The sequence below is a fragment of the Temnothorax nylanderi genome, unplaced genomic scaffold, assembly GCF_030848795.1.
Source record: "Temnothorax nylanderi isolate EJ_2023f unplaced genomic scaffold, tnyl_v1.0 TNYL_tig0138_pilon, whole genome shotgun sequence".
NCBI classification, from domain to species: Eukaryota; Metazoa; Arthropoda; class Insecta; order Hymenoptera; family Formicidae; genus Temnothorax; species Temnothorax nylanderi.
The window spans coordinates 327,967-347,594 of record NW_027249200.1 but is presented as its reverse complement, the minus strand read 5'-3'; the positions used below and the strand labels follow the sequence as shown (position 1 = coordinate 347,594).

Sequence of the window (19,628 nt, the reverse complement as noted above, 5' to 3'; positions counted from 1 at the left end):
AAACTTGCAAGTAAATGCTTGTGCAATGGCACTAACATTCCCATATCGAGTTGAGAGTCGTTGCACCGCGCGGGAATGCAGCTGCGTGTTACTGCTACGTGCGACTAAATGCACATCTCGCGAACATGTTGCAGGGTAGATATACATATGCACCAGATGGACACAATAATATTTGTCTTTATGGAAACTGCTTCGCGTATCGCGACACGTTGATCCGTCTCGTAGGCGATAAAGACGAGTACATGTATGATCGTAACGCGACTGTGTAACGGAAGTCGTTAAATCTTTGTACACACATGTCACTGAACCAGTTCCTATAGAAATTCTTTTATAGAAAGAATTTTATTTTTGCATGGTTTATTTTGCCCATTACAAGTGGTGGATTTAAAATGCAAGATCAAAAAGTCTGCAATTAATACTTTTACTTTAAGATAAATGTACCAATACCGAGACACCTTTATCATTTTAGTTTTTAAACAAGTATAACGCGAATTAAAATCAAAGATAAAAATATAATACAAGAAAAATATTTTTATCTTTGATTCTTTGATTTTAATTCGCGTATAACTTATTTAAGGACTAAAATGATAAAAATGTCCAAACATAGGTACGTGTCCAGGCATTGGTACATTTACCTTAAGTGAGTTTCAAGAAGTTAAATTTTAAATAACAGAAGCCGCTTCTTTTAAGACTGATACAAACTTATGTTAGTCACCAACATGTTATAAATTTCGCCGATTAATTTCCACAAAGTACCTCCAGAACAGAAACTATCTTTGCATAAGCGAAGAGACAATAACTGTAAACTAAGTATTGAGATCAGCACGTTTGTGTCTTGAATCTCATATATGTCGGTGCACACAATCACAGAAAGTAGACTGTCACTAGCATGAAAATCTTTGTGAGGCCTGAACTATCTTCCGTTTAGTATGAGGGACATGTCGAAAAGCTTGGGACTGAGAGAGTTAATCGAGCTGTCGTCCACACGTGACCCACAGTTAGGTGGGTTTCCGGGAGTAGATATATATTACTATATGTAGAAGGGCTGGGGTGATGATGCCCACGCGTGAATACTCGGGTGGGCGAATTCACACGCCGGTATTCAAGAGGGCTGCCATTCATAGCGCGGATTCTGCCAGTGTCTGGAAGACTTAACCGGTCGAGACGATGAGGATGACGTCGGGGCTGTAAAAACCGCCCCTGACGCCGTTCTATAAAAGTAATCCTATTTACCTGGTATATAAGTTTATTGAAAGTTGCTCCCTTCGAGGTTGAACCGCGACAAACAAAAGGATGAGTGAGGATTATAAAGAATCTCAGCGCGCGACAATAAGATTATAAAATTTCTAGAGTATAATACCAATCCTTCAATTTTTCGCTGAGAGACTTCTTAATGATACTGAACATTTTCGCGTTAATATCTCAATTTAATCACGGATTGTTTTCAATTATATAAAAACATCAATCGCAATTAATTAAATTAATTAAATGAGAAGAATATTTCTCGATTAGATAATTGGTGTAAGAGAGATTAATCAAAAGTATATTAAATAATTTTCGGGGGCATCTTGAAAAATTTATCTTCAATGATAATGCCGAACTTGGTTTCATTCACCTCATCGATCGTCTTCGGACACTCGCGTTTCCCAGTGAACACTGTAACAATTGTCGTTCATTCTTTATTACGACCGGTATTTTTATATTGTCGCCAGCATGTCGTCAGCAGTGACGTAGGAAGGAAAATATCGCAGCCCCGCGCGCACGTATCGAGCATACACACGCGTGGATAGGCACATGGTCTGTTCTTACAAAGACCGCCGTCCATGGCGATACTTCCTGTAAAGCTCAGGTACTTCGTTGACGATGACAGTGACGTCGACACGTCGGCGAAAAGGATATCCGGCTACCCATTCATGTCGGTGCGTATTTCGACACGTATTTCGACCGAATGGGTTTTACCGGCTATTATGTCAGAGTCTGCGGGCTATACTTCAACCCCTCTTTGTGCCAATTCTTCCCCACAAACTCAATCTCATTAATCTAAATCGACCAAATGAAGTCGTCGCGGTTCTTTTGGAAACCCTTTGTGCGATACTATTAAAACTCATCCTCCGTCAAATAATGGTACTTTCAGCTTTTCTCAGATCTGCCGAAAAGTCACGAATGTCACGTACTTGCTGCTTTTGTGCGGAATTTCTCATTTCTTGCACATTTTGAAATAAAAATAATCTCGCTCGAAGGAAGTTTCATTGGCGTACTATACGCCTTTGTAGTTTTTTTCAACATGTTCATGTTACGCATTCGGAATTCTTCTTTGCAGCGATTTAAACTGTGCACTTCTAGATACTTTCTTGAACTCGACATCTGGGGTAATACTTTTTAAATAGTTAAGTCAACAATAGTGACAAACTTTTCTACAAAGTAACATTGTTGTCTTTTGCTTCTTCATTCTCTTCCGTTTTTCTTTCTTCTTTCTTTAGCGTTTTATGTTTGAGAAAGATATCATGCCAACTGCTAACCAATCGAAATAATTCTATTTTATTCTGTGTTTTTCGTAAAATTTATCTCTTTTTTCTCATTTATGTCACGCTTATTCCATTTATTTTATATCCGATTGATCTAAATTCAGATCAGATTAAAACCATACGTATACATATACATGAATTATGAATTTGTTTACCCATATATAAAAAGATGAAGTATCCACTTAATTTATACACGAAAAATATATTGAATATATTGAAAGAAATATTCGAATATATATTCGAAATGAAATAACAATTATTTTTATGGCCTTTAATTTACAACTTCTCGTTGAGAATCTCCTCGTTAATCCGCTAGTTTCGAAAATGAAATGATGGTATACCGAGATTGATTCTATTCGTGGCATTTGCGAGGCGCATTTCCTGTGCCTTTTTGCCAGGTTAATGTTGATTTTCAGGAATTAGCAGGTACGAGAGATAATCCTATTTATAGAATTCGCGCATCTCACGCTCTCCGGTTGCTCTCAACACATGCTTGTTTCTCATTATTAGCAATTTGAACAGTTTAATTCGTGCGATAAAACAGCTTAATGCTCATTGAATAAACTATTGTGAATTATAACAAAGCTTTATCGGGAGTAATGAGAAAATACGTAGGAAAGTTGCGGAGCTATTGTTCGAAATGCACGATTTATGCTCGTTGTACACCCGAGATATGCAAGACTTAAAGTTATGCAAATGACGAACGATGTAGTTCTTATATGAATGTTACATTAGACAGTTAAAACAACGTAGAAGAAAAGGAAAGAATGCTGAAATGCTAAACTTGTATGTGGACCCAAAGTATGGCAAGTGAGGTATGGTACGTGCAGCATTTTGTATATATACTAATATATATATATATATATAAGCAGCCCACATTTATCTATATCTAAATATAATAGCTGATGTCTCTTCTAAGCCTAAACTCTTTGATTTGATTAAATTCTTTTCTTCTTAAATGTATTGTTCATATCAGCATTTATATGAGGGTATCTTAACCACTTATTTTCTGTCCACGTGTAATTTGTGTGTAATAATTAGAAGATATTCTCCACGGTTCTAGTGTTGCTTCTTCCTCCTTAGAGGAGACTCATTAACACGAGTTCTACGGTGCACGGGAGAGTTGCAACGCACGTGCCTACTTAGTTTTCCCTAAGTTCCCTTTCGGTTTTACGTATGCCTCATTAATTACTGCCATCGTCTTCCAACACTCGTCTAAATAGCCGTTGCACGATTCGGCGAAGTTGCTTATTGCTGCTCCGTTTCGCCATCGCTCATTCAAGAAGTTCAAGACAAGTCTCGAACCGTATTACTTCCGTGCGAGAGGTCGTTAAAAGGGATTCACGCTTATCCATCCTTTGGCGATGCTATCGATTTTTTCAATTCATTAATATCCCTGAACGGCGCGCTGCCTTTCGAAGCGAAAATTGGCGATAACGCATTGCTGGCTATTTTTTTCATATTCTACGAGATGACGTTTTATGTGTGTGTACGAATTTGCGCTTGTTACCGTCAAAGCGGCTAATTAAACGGAGTTTTTGATTTATTTTTCTGTTCTTCGAGCGAGCGTCCGATAAATCGTTCATTGGGCCCGGCCATTGGGAATGCGACGATAAATTACTTTTTTACCGCATAATTAATTGCAGTCCTAATAATTCGGCCTGTTTACACAGCGTACGTAGTCAAATGTGTGACATACGTTCTACGTTGGGCGTTACAAAGGTGATTAATCAACGCCTCGCGATATTCCCGTAGTGTATAAACTAGAAATTAACGTCGGATCGATATATGCGTAATACATTTGACTAATCTGATTAACGATTGCATTAATTTCATTCTTGTGATCCGGAAATGCCCCATGAGAGAAACGCCCGCTTGAAAACAATTAACCCGTACTAGTAAGTAAGTAGGCGTAAGTAATTACACGTGTCTGAATAATTCACAGCCACTATCGTCCCATTGAAATAGATGCATTATAGAGATGACTTTTTAAATTTCTATATCGAAAAGATATACGATTTTTCTAACTCTTTGAATTTCGTCGGCCATTGGCATTTTCTTGCAGATTTTTATTTATATTTTAGAAAGAAGTGAAATATAGATTTATTTTAAATGTATTAAAGTGAAGAAATCTTAAACAGAAATCAGACTTTACGGTATGAGTTTATACCAACGAGTTCATATTTATTAAAAATGTAGTGCGCCGCTTGAGAAACTCAGCGCAGTCAATTGTAAAGAGACGCATTTAAAATGCGAACGATAATTACCGTTTCAATGTTAAATTAATCATTGTACGCCGTGAGACTTTAACTCTGTGCAAACGGAATACACCGTATTGTATTATGCATATAATGTTCCTTTGTCAACCCGAACGACCCCGAGTTTCAGGGAGAACCGAGTTGTACGAAGTACGTGATTATCGGCCAACGGAATTCGTAACATGATGAAGCGATGAATTCTGCAAGGAAGTTCAGACCCTCTAAGATACCCCGGTACCCCGCTCGAACTCAGAATATTAATGTATCTAAAGGGGAGACGAAAGGCGGGGGAGGGGCGGGTGGGAGAGTCGGAATGTGGTCGCGAAATATTTGAACCAGGCGATAGACCGTGTACCGCGCGGCGGTAAACGTTTCACGGCGCACGGTATATTTGTCGCGACCTCACGATACCTCGGTCCTCGTCTTCAATGGGCGCACGTGCGCCGAATTCAGCCGCGGGGCCGACGACCATTATTCTCCCCGTGGACGCGGTCCTGTTGCATCTCGTATTCTGCGGCGTCGGCACACACCGCGCCCGAGCCCAAACTTGATCCCGCAGCAGCACGTGCTCGAGTAGGTACAATCTGGGCCCCTGGAATGGTCGGGGACGGAATGCACACTCACGACGTGTTTGTCGATGGATTAAAGTAGTTTGCTCGCGCCGTCGTTCAGCCGCGGGTAGACCGGAACCGAACGGGAAAATGGACCAAAGCGCGGCCCCGGACGGCTTCGGAGCTCGCACCGAGCTCTCTATCGACGCTCGTGCAAGCTGGGAACTCGTGAACTTTATAATCGTCGATTTGCATTTATTCGTCCCCGGTGCATTAGGACTGCCGAAATATGATCGATCACGAACAAGTTACATTAGCATCTGGGGATTTAAGAGAAACATTATAGGCTGATTTATGATATTTATTGAATTTCTTTCAACCAGTAAAACATATTTTATGCGATGAGTGACATTTCTTGAGCAATCTTAATTAGGATAAGTTAATTATAAGTTTTTTTTTGTATTTAATTACGTGTCAATTTTTTTAGCACAGTAAGCCTTTATATCTCAACAAGAATATAAGAACTTATTAAAAATTTTATATCTGAAAAGAAAACGATGTAACTTTATATATTTTGAAAATAATAGATTTATATTAATTCAATGGAATTTAATATCAGTTATTGATCGACTACCGCAGTGACTCTACAATATGTTTGCTGAAACCGATGAGAAAAAAATACGTGCAGCTTTTATCAGTATTAAAAAGTGCGTAAATAATTGGTTTTTCATGCCAATAGCTGACTGTTTGAGAACGGAAGCAGTGAATAGAAAAATGTTTCCGGAATTGTTTATTCTGCCCATTGTAACAGAAATATAAATTAAATTGCTTTATATTATGCTTTTTTTGCGAAAGAAAAAAAAAGCTGTTGTCGACGAAGCGAAGATCTTTTCTTTCGTATCTGTTCGTAAATACGCTTTGACAAGGGTCGCGATTATTTGCGGCTCACACTCTCCGGAATAACGTACGAGGCTTGACTGACATTCGATTTTTCTCGTTCTTTATCGCAGAAAGCCTTTGCGGGCGCCACGAGAAACGCTTATTGAATCACCTGCTGGCAAATTACAACACCTTGGAGCGACCGGTCGCGAATGAGAGCGAACCACTGGAAGTGAAGTTTGGCATCACTCTACAGCAAATCATCGACGTGGTAAGTTACCGAACCTTTCCCTTTCGTCACATATTTTAGCATATTATGCATAAAACACACACCTTGCAGTCTCGAGAGCATATTTACCTATAACATTGTTATCGTAATCGTTATATCAATTATTTCAATACACAACGATTAAGGTCAGAATGCACATTTGACAATGATTAATTGAATATGTAATAGCTAACACTGATAGCAACTAAGAACATATAAAGTTGGCTATCTTAAGTATAGCGAAGATTAGCGTGAATTCGCGGATGTATTTCAAATCTTAAGGGTGAATATCCATTATGAGGTGGCTATTCTGCAGCCTCCGTGTGAACCCTCGAGATAAGAAGCGCCAAGATTAGCCGCTCAAGTTTTTGCACGTCAAAATATCGGGCTTATCTAAATGAGAGCATGGTTAAGCGGGGACGAATGAGGCCGGATTGCATTACGCTCTCCATCTTCGCACTCTCTCTTACCGCGGTTATTTACTTCCATCAGCATTGCATACAATGTATATCATCTAAATACGGTTCCTAAGGAAAGATCTGAAAACGTGTCCGATAGTGAAACGCGCTGGCAAGACAAAAAGAATTCAGCGTGCAATCGTTAATTCTGTATTTAAGAAAATTCTCGTTCTCTGCAAAGTGTTTTGAAAGAAGTTTACTGAATTTTTCCATGTTATTTTGCAATTACAATTTTACGCGAGAAATAGAAATTATGACGCGAACGTTTTTATTACAGATTTTTCGTATAGACGAGAAATATATTCCACAATTTAAGTCGAAACATTTCAATTTGAATGAGGAACACGCCGAGGCGGATGTCAATTCTTGGGCATGAAAAGTAGAATACATATATTGTATTTTCTGCGTGCACGGCAAAATGTTACTAAATCCTATCTATATAACTTTCCGTTCGTAGCAATCGTATACATTAAATTTTCATCGATAGCAGCTTCGTGTGTACCTTTTCCGTATCTTGGTATTTTCTGATGCATACATATTATATCGGCAAAGCTTGAAATTGCAGGTGTATCGAATGATCCCCGTAGACTAGTTGGAGAATAGTCGATAGCGTTCTAGCCCGTGAGCATTATCGTGATCCGTAAAAATAATAAAATCCCCGATTGATCAATATTTGATGGACGTAACGAATGGACGGCATTCAAACGTTCATTAAGAATTTACAGTGCGGGGTTTTTTTCCCCGGATCCCCGATTACAATTATAAATTGACCGGGAGGAAGTACGCCGAGATACTTGCAATCCACTTCGGTTCCGCTAACCTGACGGGAGTAATATATAGCCGGGATTAAAGAAACCGATTGAAGGTGTTTCCTCTCAAAACATCCTTATGGCCAGAGTTAACGGCCGAGGGAATATATCCGTCACGCCGAGCCTCTTTACGTCACAAGCTTCCGGTACTTACTTTACTTTTCGCTCGCAACGAAGATTCTACAACTGTTTTACGTATTTCTCAGATACTGTGTCATCTTCTTGGATAAACAAAATTTATTTAGATATTTATCTCGCTATTTTACTTCTCTCAAATCTTAATATAAGAGTATCAACGTAACTTTGATACAGCTTAATTATAGAAAATAAACACTGTTTGCAAGAAAACATGCGCCGCGCGCGTATGTCGCCGACATTTCTTTTATTTATTCACAAAGGATATGATTATCCAGATAATATGAGTCTTTATCTCCTCCGAGTCGAAATTTTGATCCTACTTTCAACCTCAGTATTCAGTTTAACGTCTACTTTGGTACTCTGAAGCCTCCGAGTTGAAATTTTGGTCCTACTTTCGACCTCAGATTCAACTTAACGTCTACTTTAGTACTCTGAAGTCTATAACAACCTCTATTGATTCTATTTAACCTACAGCTACTACTTAAAACCTATAAATTTTATTTTGATGGATTGGTACTCATCCTACTGTGATACTTCTAAATTCTTCTTAATCTTTTGTAATATAAATTAAATATAGTTAATCAAAACTTTCTTCTTTTTTAAATTATTTTTGAATTTTTTTACAATAAAATAAAATAAATATAGAAATTTAAATATATTAAAATATGTAATATTTATAAGAAAGACAAGCAAAACGTATTAGTTTTTATAAAACAGAAATATTTTATTATATAAAATTATTGAAGACATAATTATTATAACAATTTAAGAATTGCAGGGAGAATTTCTGATCGTTAAGTTAACATCATTATTCAAGTTCTTGTTGATTTACAGGAATACCTACATACATTTCATTATTAATAATCATGTGAACACAAGGTGCAACAATATTGTCAATAGGAATTAATTCAATATTATTTTGTACGTGACATTTATGTAAAAAAGTATTGCTATCGTATATAAAATTATCTCCTTCAACATGTAATATATAGTCTGTTATAATTTTTTTAATTACAGCGTAATGATCTCCATTACATCGACAAAGTCTTATGCAATTACAATTACTAATTTTAATAAAATAAATTGATCCTAATAGAAATAGATTATTGTTTACATATTAAATAATATAAGATTGAGTTTCTAAATTTCTTTGGTATGTTTGTGATATGTATAATTTCCCATTTTTTAATAAACGGAAATATTTATGAATTACTACATTTTCAGGAATTCGAAGATTACGTAATATATTAATGAGATCATTGGGTATTAATGGTATAATTTGATATGTACCCCGACACTAAAAGAACTTTCGGAAACTCTTTCAATAATTTTAACCTGTTTTTTTCGATTTACACAAAAATCTCGGATAGGACCTTCAGGTACTTCATCTATTAATCGTATCATTTTAATATAGCGATCATGAGATTTAGCAATTTGTGTATCAATGTGGCCTGTTCCATGAATTAATTTCAATAATTGACCATTAATATTTTCATATTCGAAACACGAAAACGCCCATAATGGTCCAAGTCTTTTTACACAGTCTGCTAAACGAAGCAATTGATGTATGTTAATTGAACAAAAATTTAAACCATATAATATTTCAAACTCTCTAACGAATTTCTTTAAAAAATTTTCAGCTACATTTATCATTAACGAAGTAATTTTTTCACTATTGAGTATAGTTATTGCTGTTACTAAGAGAAGATAATGTTCAAAATAGTCTTGTCGCATTACATCTTTAAGTACAGGAATAGAATAAAAAAATACCACATTTTAAATTCTGATGCTTTCCAATGAAGTAACTCATCGATGGAACACCTAAAAAAAATACTCTACTGATAAGTGGGGAATTCCTCTTGACACTTCCTCTAAGCAAAAAATCTTACATGAAGCATATTTTTCTTTAAGTAAGCCGTATTACTTTATAAAAGATTGGATGCGTGAGATATAATCAAGAGTAAATTCCTCTATAGCAAATTCTACTATAATAATCCGAATAGCCTCTTAAAATAAGAGGATATGCAAGATATTAGTGGCACGCGCGTAATTCATAAATATTTCCGTTTATTAAAAAATGAGAAATTATACATATCACAAACATACCAAAGAAATTTAGAAACTCAATCTTATATTATTCAATATGTAAACAATAATCTATTTCTATTAGGATCAATTATTTATTTTATTAAAATTAGTAATTGTAATTGCATAAGACTTTGTCGATGTAATGGAGATCATTACGCTGTAATTAAAAAAATTATAACATGGCGTAACGATATACGACAGTCATAAGCAGTGGACGTAAGTAACACACAAGCTTTGGCGTATCCTGACTGTTAAAATACACCAAAGCTTATGCGTTACTTACGTCTACTGACTATGACTATTTATTAGGGAAGCCATAAGAAAGGTTTCCTTATTTTTGTCTAGTGAGGCCCTTGTAAGGATTTGATAAGGATGTTTTAACTTTATAAATGTACTTTTTTCATAAATATATTTACGAACACAAAATTTCGTAATGAGCCGGCACTGGTTTCTGACATTCACCCGACATTAAGAAATATTATATCATATATCCAATTCAAAATTTTATTACTCTTTTTAAACTGAATTTGTTTCTTAAAATGATTTTTGAAAAATTATATATTTGCGCTGGTTATGACATATGTAGACTATATATAACACTTACACTAAATTAAGAAGTAGTCTACCACGTAAGGCAGTTGGCTCACGATCCAGAGGTCCCGAGGTCCCGAGTTCGAATCCCACCAAGGTAAGTGTTTTTTTCAAATACGAGAAAATATTTATAATCATAGACTGCATCTTAAGAAACAAATTTAGTTAAAAAATAGTAATAAAATTTCGAAATAAATAATTTTTTTTGTCGGGTGAATATTCGTTTTTCCTCTAGCTTCTCAGTTTCGTGTCATTACTATTATTATTATTCTCATTGTGTTATAGTTATCGTTATATTCCGTCATAGCTTTTCCTTTAGAAGTTCATACAATCTGATACATTTTCTGTAAAAACAAAAGGCCGCTATGTGTTCTGGACATTAAGAGCGCAGACATTTCCGGAGCGAACTCTCTTTCATCCCTCTAGTAGCAAAACATATTCCATTACAACCCACCTACTCGCCACCCTTACGTCCGCGTCGTCGTTTCGCTAAGTCGCATCGCTCAAGCTGACTGGGGTTTTTGCCGTTTCCCTTTTCAAAGTATCGTTGCCTTTGGAAACGACGGGTATCTCTGTAGTTTTCTTATCCGGCGCGAATTGCAACAAGAAATCCAACCTTAATGAATTAATTCATAAATCTTACGGTGCAAAAATTTCTCCACTATTTACGAATAAAATCCTTGAACTGCTTTCTTTGTACGGTTAATACAATATAGCGATACAATTCGTCGTTTGATATTTTACAATTGAAACACATATGGTATTAATATTATTTAAATAACTGTTTCTTTTTACAAATTCCACCGTTAAAATTATTTTCAGAATTATTATACAATATCAAGAGACACGGTAGTGTCTCGCGCCAAGTACACGCGGAGCGAGACCGACCGTGACTCTTTTACGCGACGCGACGATTTGCGAGTACTCGAGATGTTGAGACCTCGATAACGAGTGAACGGATCAAGTTCTAAATAGGCTTGATCGATAGTTTGGGGTCGATTTGGGGGGTAGTATAGTACACAATTATTTTTAATTTAAAAATTGATTCGGCTATATATATATATATATATATATATTTAATCTGTCAAATTTTTATTAAAACGGTACTTTATGTAATCTAAATACGAGAGCATCACAGTCGAAGAAGTTCTTCGTTAATACATTTAACCTTAAATTTAAACTTTTATTTGATGTCGAAATTGGAAGGCGAGAGCTTTCGTAAAAGCGGCGTTTCTTTAATTGGTCACATAGAAAAGTTCATAATGGCAGGAACCTGATTCCGTATGTTGGGTAAAGCAGAGAACACGGTGGTGAAACAAGATCAACAAAACTTTCGACATTCGTGAAGTCGTAACGTGAAACCATAATCACATTTTTAGGTAGCTGAAAAGTCTCGCGAAACAACACTATCATTTACGAAGAATATTAACTCTCTAAAGAATCTTAACTGTCTCATCATTCGATCTATAAATGCACATGTGTTCTGTTTATGATATGTACTATGTATGTCATATATCGCGCGATTTTTATTATTTTTTTCAACACTACGCACCGATATAATGTTGCAAGCAATGATCACGCTTTTCTTAATTCCATTTTCAAGTTCTTCAGCGTGCTATAAACTTTTTATGTTTCATGGTAGGTCGTAAACATTTGATCGCGCTTAGTCGCCACTTTTTCTACTTCTCGTGGCCGATGTAACGTTGAGTCGCGCTACTGTTTGATTCACCGTTTGTTTGATTGCTGCAATCGAACGCGGAACGAAACACATATGTCTCACAGCTGAAAAAGATATTTTCACTGTTTTTCCGCCTACTGCTGTCAACAAAATGTGATATGTTATTTTCCATAAAGTTCGTAAATTATACGCCTTATAAATGAAAATAATGAAAAATGGTATAAAGGCATAATACAAACTTATTGTTTTCGTGCTTTCTTCTTCAAAACGCAAGAAAATACAAAACAGAAATTATAGCGACTGTAAATTATTTATTAACGACGAGATTCAAGGTTTTGCTTATAAAACGCACAAATAGAACTTGTGCATTATGCGGTCAAAATACATGCATCGTGAACTTTTTGCGTCACGCGACATGTTCCGTCGATTAATCATAGCGTATATTGCAGAGACTCCTGATTCGAAACGGTCGCACCTTTCCGCTTGAATGTTTATGCACTTTGTCAGCGCCTGATGACGTTAATTATCATGATTAATCGCTCGTCCTTAATTAAGACTTCTCGCGTCTCTGCGGATAAATTTGTGTGACGATACGTGATTTTATCCGGACTTTCTTCGTGGATCGTTCCTATCGAATGAAATCAATGGAAATTCAATTCGTAATACATTTCATTCACTGCAGAATGAAAGAAATGCAGTATTCATTGTTACCGCCATTGTCGGCCGCGAAATGAAACTCTTGCCTTTCATCGATCAGAAATCGCGCGTATTTTGTGTATCTCCGCAAGGTCTGTCGAATAATCTCGACGTCACGCGGAATCGGTATGCCAATTTCGCATCATTTCAGACGGGAGAGCGAGCCATAAAATTCGCACTTTTTTATTCATTCCGTTTGCCGGATTTCGTTTTGAGCTGAGCTCAGCAAGTTTGATAGATTGTTGTATCGTGTCGACAGTTTGTAACGCAATAACGCATATAACGTTACCCAACTGAGTGGCACACTGTCTGTTACGAAAAAAACTGAAGAATTTATAAACACCCTAGAAAAATTATTCTGGTCTGAAAATTTCACTTTCATTTTGCTCGTAAAAAAGAAAATCAATTTTTATCTATTTATAGCGTCTATTTGAAAACTAGAAATATCGCAATAACTTCGTTGATATCAACTCGCGATATCTCATGATTCACGATGCAACAGAAATTAATTTGTAGCATCACTCGTAATTTCGTTCGCCTTTACCCAGTCCGACACTACGAGTGATGAACATTGCACTATGCCGTAAGTTTTTAGTCTTTGTCGCAAGGTGCAATTACGTCGCGCCAATGAGCCAGTCGTGACAAAACGCGTCCGTGTTACTCATACATAAAGAACGTTGGCGTAGCGGAAGCGGAAGTGCGCCGCGAAAAGACGTGACTACGAGAGAAATGTCTGGGTCGTACGACCGGTATCTTTGTCACGCAAAATCCTCACTATTACATTTCATACTGCACAACGAGAAAATAAGAAAGAAATTCGACAAAAACTTGTAATTATTTTCTTTTGACTTTACTTATTGAGCTTTTATTAAAAGTTTATCTTACATATACATCCTTTAGCTTCTTTCATAAATCAGAACAATATAAATAAATTAAAAGCTATTTTAAGTTACAAATATTACACTTTTTAGATTGAAATTTTATATTAAATGCAAAATATAATTTTGACGGTATAAAATAAAATGTTTATGTTTCGCTGAAACCATGTATTTTTCAAGTACAATTTAATGATGGAAACTTGATTAAATATTATTTTAAATCATTTAAGAAGAAAATTGCAATTTAAAATTACACTTTTTTGCATAATTCTTGGTTTCCAACTATTTAAATTAATTTTTTTAAAATTAAATTTTGCAATGTGACGTTTATAATTACTCGAGATTGTACAGTATAAACGACAAAATACCTATATAAATTACTATAACTGAATATATTGTAGTAGATTTTGATTAAATTAACAGACAATGCAAAGAACACGTTTATTATAATCCCACGACTCATAAGCGTATCCTTCTTTTTCATTCGACGTCACACGTTTTTGCGAGAGAAGATTATCAAACAGAAAATATTTAGTGCTCACTCGTGCTTCTTGATCTTCCCAAAAACTACTCGCCGATTTATTCTCGTTTTACATCGTGAATCAGCGTGAAATGCGTTCGGCAAGTAACGAATTCAATTAATATGACTGCCTATGATATAATATGAAGTTTGTTTATCGGCAACGATGCCGAAAACACGATTTTGTTTGGTAAATCACTTTGAAACTCTCGATAACATGGCATGAAAGGACGATTCTGTTCGGTCGACTCGGTCGAAACCGTCGTTTGCAGAGAGAAAATTTGCAGCCAGCAATTCACGGTTATTGGTTATCTTTTTGCAAGCAGAGTTTCTTACGATTGAATCGCATTTTCCTGTCGTTACTATTCTTTTTGTTACAATTCTTCAGATTTAGTGACACAAATTTTATACGCAATCTGGCCAAATAAAGCAATTGCAGGGTTTCTCGCGGCAAAAAACCATTGCGCGTATATAATAAATGAGATATATTACAATTACAATTTCAATTTTAATTTCTCTCTGTTTAATGATTAATAATTTTCGATTCAATTACGACTATTTCTAATTATGTTACATATCTAACACAAAATTACAATAGTCATATGTCGATTTGATTTATTATTCTAAAATTTTGCATTAAATACAATATGGACATTGGTCAAACTTTCTTTGTCTTTTAAAAGTTTTTTTACAGGCACAATATGCGTTATCGAGCGCACTAGTGCCACTAGTGAAGTTAAATCGCACGTCCAACTCATTTTGTGAATAAATAATTGCCATATGCGTGTGCTGTTTGCTCGTATCGAGTGAAACGTATGACTGAGTTTGCGCGTCAACGTGAATGAGATAGGTATATGAAGATATGAGCTATATTCGAAGATATATATGTCGACAACGTCAATAGCATCATCTTTGAACAAATCGTTTGTACTAGAGGACAATAATGTTCTGGAAACAAATAAGAAAATGAAGCAATGTAACAAACGTAATTATTAGCAGGTAGATTTAAAACAATTATAAAATATTTCATACGTAAAAAGTTAATTATATTTTCTCTAACAAAAATGGGCGAACAAATCGTAAATTAGAAGGATAAATATTATAACAAAGAGAAATAAAATTATGTACAATCTACTATTCTTAATTACAACTGAAGCAGAAGGCAGAAGTCATTAAGAGTTTAATATATAGCTATATACAAAGAAAAATACCTTAAAGTACCTTGAAGTTTGTTACATATTTTAATTATAATTGTAATTATATATAACATGGCGCACAATATGTGTAATTTTTACAATATTTATATAAAATAACATTGTTTTGTGCTTTTTACAGGATGAAAAGAACCAAATACTTACGACCAACGCGTGGCTGAAGTTGGTGAGTAAAATCAAGTTTTTTTTTATCTCTTATAAGCTTTTGGAAAAGATACGTTTCCTTAATTACATAACTAAATGTATGTGAATATATATGTAGTTACGTAAACGATAACTATATGCAGTTACGTGCACAGATTCTTCTGTAGCACCTTCTCACAGCTCCATGTTACGTTGGAGCAAATGACACGTTGAAAATGCGTTCGCGGTAATTCTCTCGGCGAAATAGCCAGTTAACAGAAAATCAATAACTACATCAGTTACTTTTCCATCGCCTGCGGTCTTCCCATTTACGAGGATGCGTTGTAATATCGCATGATAAAAAATACATCTGCCGTCGCAGCGCGCATGACGAGACGAAAACAGCATGAGAGAAGAAAAAATACCGTAAAAATTTGAGTGGATGTATCTAGTTATATCCAATAATTATGATCGAAATACAACTCGCATACAACACGAGAAATCAGGAAAGTTCTTGTTTCTGCAACGGATTTTTTCAGAGAGATTTAATTAGGCGATTCCGTCAGATATTTGTGTAGAAAAGTTTTATTTTGTTTATATTAATTGTGAGTCAAATTGGAAAAATCTAGTTGAATTTTTTCGTTATGTGTTTATTCGCAACTACAATTTATCATTTTAAAGTTCTTAAAAAAATTAATGTTTTAAAGTTTAATTTTAATTCTAACACATTAATATTAAATAATCTAACTATACACTGTTAAATTCGTAGGGTCAAATTATACTCAATTTGAGTCATTTTTAACCAGTCTTATAAGTCGCCATTGCTCCTACTCATACATTACCAATGTCTTTAATTTAACTAAAACAATGTTAATTTAACTAAATCTCAACGGAGTTAAAACTATTTTGAGTTAAAATAATAAATTTTGACATACATGATAATTAAAAATAACAAAATGTTATTTAACATTTAACAGTGTAACTTTAGTAAGATTTTATGTCTAATATAAAGCGCAAAAAATTGCGTTATAATAGTCTCAACATTACTATTTTATTCATATTTATTACAGACTATGTGCAAACGGAAGAATCTTTACTTATAAGATTAAATCTACGACAGTTGAAGACTTCACTGTTAAATTCGTAGTGTCAAATTATACTCAATTTGAGTCATTTTTAACCAGTCTTATAAGTCGCCATTGCTCCTACTCATATATACATTACCAATGTCTTTAATTTAACTAAAACAATGTTAATTTAACTAAATCTCAACGGAGTTAAAATGATACTATTTTGAGTTAAAATAATAAATTTTGACATACATGGTAATTGAAAATAACAAAATGTTATTTAAGATATTAGTTTAAAATTAATATTTAACAGGTGTCGACCCACGTCGCTTTTACGCATAAATAACTCGTATACTACAGACTGATGAAACAGATTCTCAAATTTTTTCGTTATATTATCGATCGGATCGCGTGAGCGAGCAATCAGTAGATCAGAAACGCGAGAACGCGGCATTGTCGGTTCGTCTCCTTGTGCATCGACTGCTTCCTTAGACGAACATCCAGACAACCGTTTCTTCTTTATCTCCCTAAGAAGGTGCTCCGTGTTTCCCTCGGGTACAAAAAAAGAAGGTAAGAGCACAGCACGGGAATAAGAGCGTGAGAATAGACGGGTAAAAGAAGGAGGCTGTAGGTTAGGACGCGACAGGGATGAGTTCGAGAAAATCGAAACGGCAGAAAGATGCACTCTGGAACCGCGTTCTCCAGAAACCTTACTATTTTTCCCTTCCTTCGCTTTCCTCCTTTCTTCTATACTCGTTTCCCTTGGCAGCGAGAGGATAGGCATGTCGAATGCTACTCCTTGTCTTAACATCATCGATCGTGCATAAGGGAATAAAACCGAAGAGAATAACACGAACTGTTTGTGTGATATATGTCACAGTCGAGTCTTTGAAAAGCTAAAGTTTGGTGAATCTATTGGGAATACGTGATATATTTAAATGTATTCTAGTTATCATCTCTTTTTTTTTTACCGCAGCATTTGGTCGCGCTGATGCGTCAAACCGCCTGCCTGCAAGTAAATTATCTTTTATGCGGTTGGCGGACGGTGATTAATTATTATGTTTTTTTTTGTTCACGTTGGGAGAGGAAAAATGCCTCGCGCATTCCTGACCCCGGCTGTCAGGGTATGTGGGGCTTGCACCCACTAAAAAACCTCTTCCAGAACAATCAGCACAAGGGACCATAGTCACGTCACACGGAAGACCAGAGGAATAACATCATATGACGGGACAGTCCACACGCCGAAGCGCTAGGAAATACGTAATTACGAAAACAATAACACACGATAGGTCGACAGGGAGGGAGGGTGCTTCATCCCCCGAAAAGGAACGATCCCTAGTCGAAGACCAACACGCGACACCAATGAGTGAAGGTCTCATGCCTTCGAACATCTAGGGTACGCGGTGCCGGCGTTCGACCGCCTCAGAGAGCCCTCATGATAATGGCCGCGGGCAGTCATATCACTGAGGGCTCTCTTCATCGGCTGCGAGACCGTTCATCCGAAAGAGTCCACGCCCCCCCCCCCCCCATAACAGATCGTACACGAACCACATGGACGTGCACGAACAAGACGTACAGGACCTTCCTCTATCCGGAGAGGAAGTTCCACGATAATCAAAACGCGAAGTTAAAACTCGCTAGAAACAAGGGAATACCCACCACCATGATATTGGGACCCAACCCAGGTCCCGCACCCCAAACCGCCCCAAAGCGGTAAGAAACAATGAATGCTACTCTCTACCACAAGGATAGAGAACAACAAAAAACAAAGATCGAAGACAGATGACAGATCCGCCCCAGGGCCCAAGGGGACGCCCGGGGGACGACCAACCGGCGCCGACCGCCACAAAGAGGTTCCAAGCAACCATTGCCGAGCAATGGTGCCAGAACCCCAAACAGTAGCGAGCGACCAGCACCGGGCGGCCGACCCCAAGGGGAGGTGATTAATTATTTACTCTGTTTGCGTTCAGCGTCTATGGACGCGAGATAATCCGGCTGGACTTTTTCATTGCAAGCTTTTCACGAGTTTCGTTCATGGCTCCTGAAAAAGCCAGTACACATCCTGACTGTAATTAATTTGAGATTTTATGATATCAACGGGGCGCTTCAGTGTCTCCCCCGTCGCTATAATTCTTATCCTGTTCATATATCACGTAGTGTCGATATTATCCTTTGAGTTTATAGCCACTTTATTGTCTTTAAGGAATTGATTTCTGATGAAGAGAAACGTCTCTCTTCCACCTCTTGTGTGCTTCCACTTTGATAAATCTTACATCTTCTTCTTTTTTTTATTTTGTCCTTTACTCTTTTTCTTCCTTCTTTTATTCGTATAGAGTCCAATTGTATCTTTTTTATGATATTGCTTTTTTGCTCAAATTATTCTGCTGCTAAAAAGAACAGTTGAAAAAATCATAGACAGCTGCTAGATTCTTCTTGGTAATATTGAGCAAAAAGAGAGAGAAAGAGAGAGGAGAGTGCCCATAAAGGACGCTTCATCCTCAATTCATTAGCGCCGAAGCTCTCAACGTTGTATCTTGATTCTCTTAATTTTATAGATACATCTTTATATATGGAATAAATTCATAATACCAATTCTAATTAGAATTTTCATCATCTTTAAATGCGGCAATACGAGATATGTTCAGTAGAAAGGGTAGAAAGACAATACGAATTTCAAAATGGTGTTGTTAAAGCTTAAGTTGAAATGAAGGATTCATCCTCATTCCATCAGTTAAGACGGAGCTATTACTTACCGCATAAACCACCTTCAAAATAGTCAATCAAAACTTTCAAATTTACTGAGGTAAAAATGGAATTTTAGAGCAGTACTTGGCAGCAGCTTGATATACATTATGACAGCACATTTACGTATTTAATGGCTATG

General features: G+C 36.2%; 1 protein-coding gene across 3 annotated transcripts in view; it reads left to right on the top strand.

Moving 5' to 3' along the window:
• Nachralpha6 (nicotinic acetylcholine receptor alpha6) overlaps positions 1-19,628 on the top strand; it is a 226,232-nt gene that overhangs the window by 54,005 nt on the left and 152,599 nt on the right. For all 3 annotated transcript variants that reach the window (XM_071714289.1, XM_071714290.1, XM_071714288.1), the window contains exons 3-4: positions 6,345-6,484; positions 15,673-15,717. In XM_071714289.1, the coding sequence (XP_071570390.1) occupies positions 6,345-6,484; positions 15,673-15,717 (185 nt within the window). The remainder of the gene's footprint in view (positions 1-6,344; positions 6,485-15,672; positions 15,718-19,628) is intronic.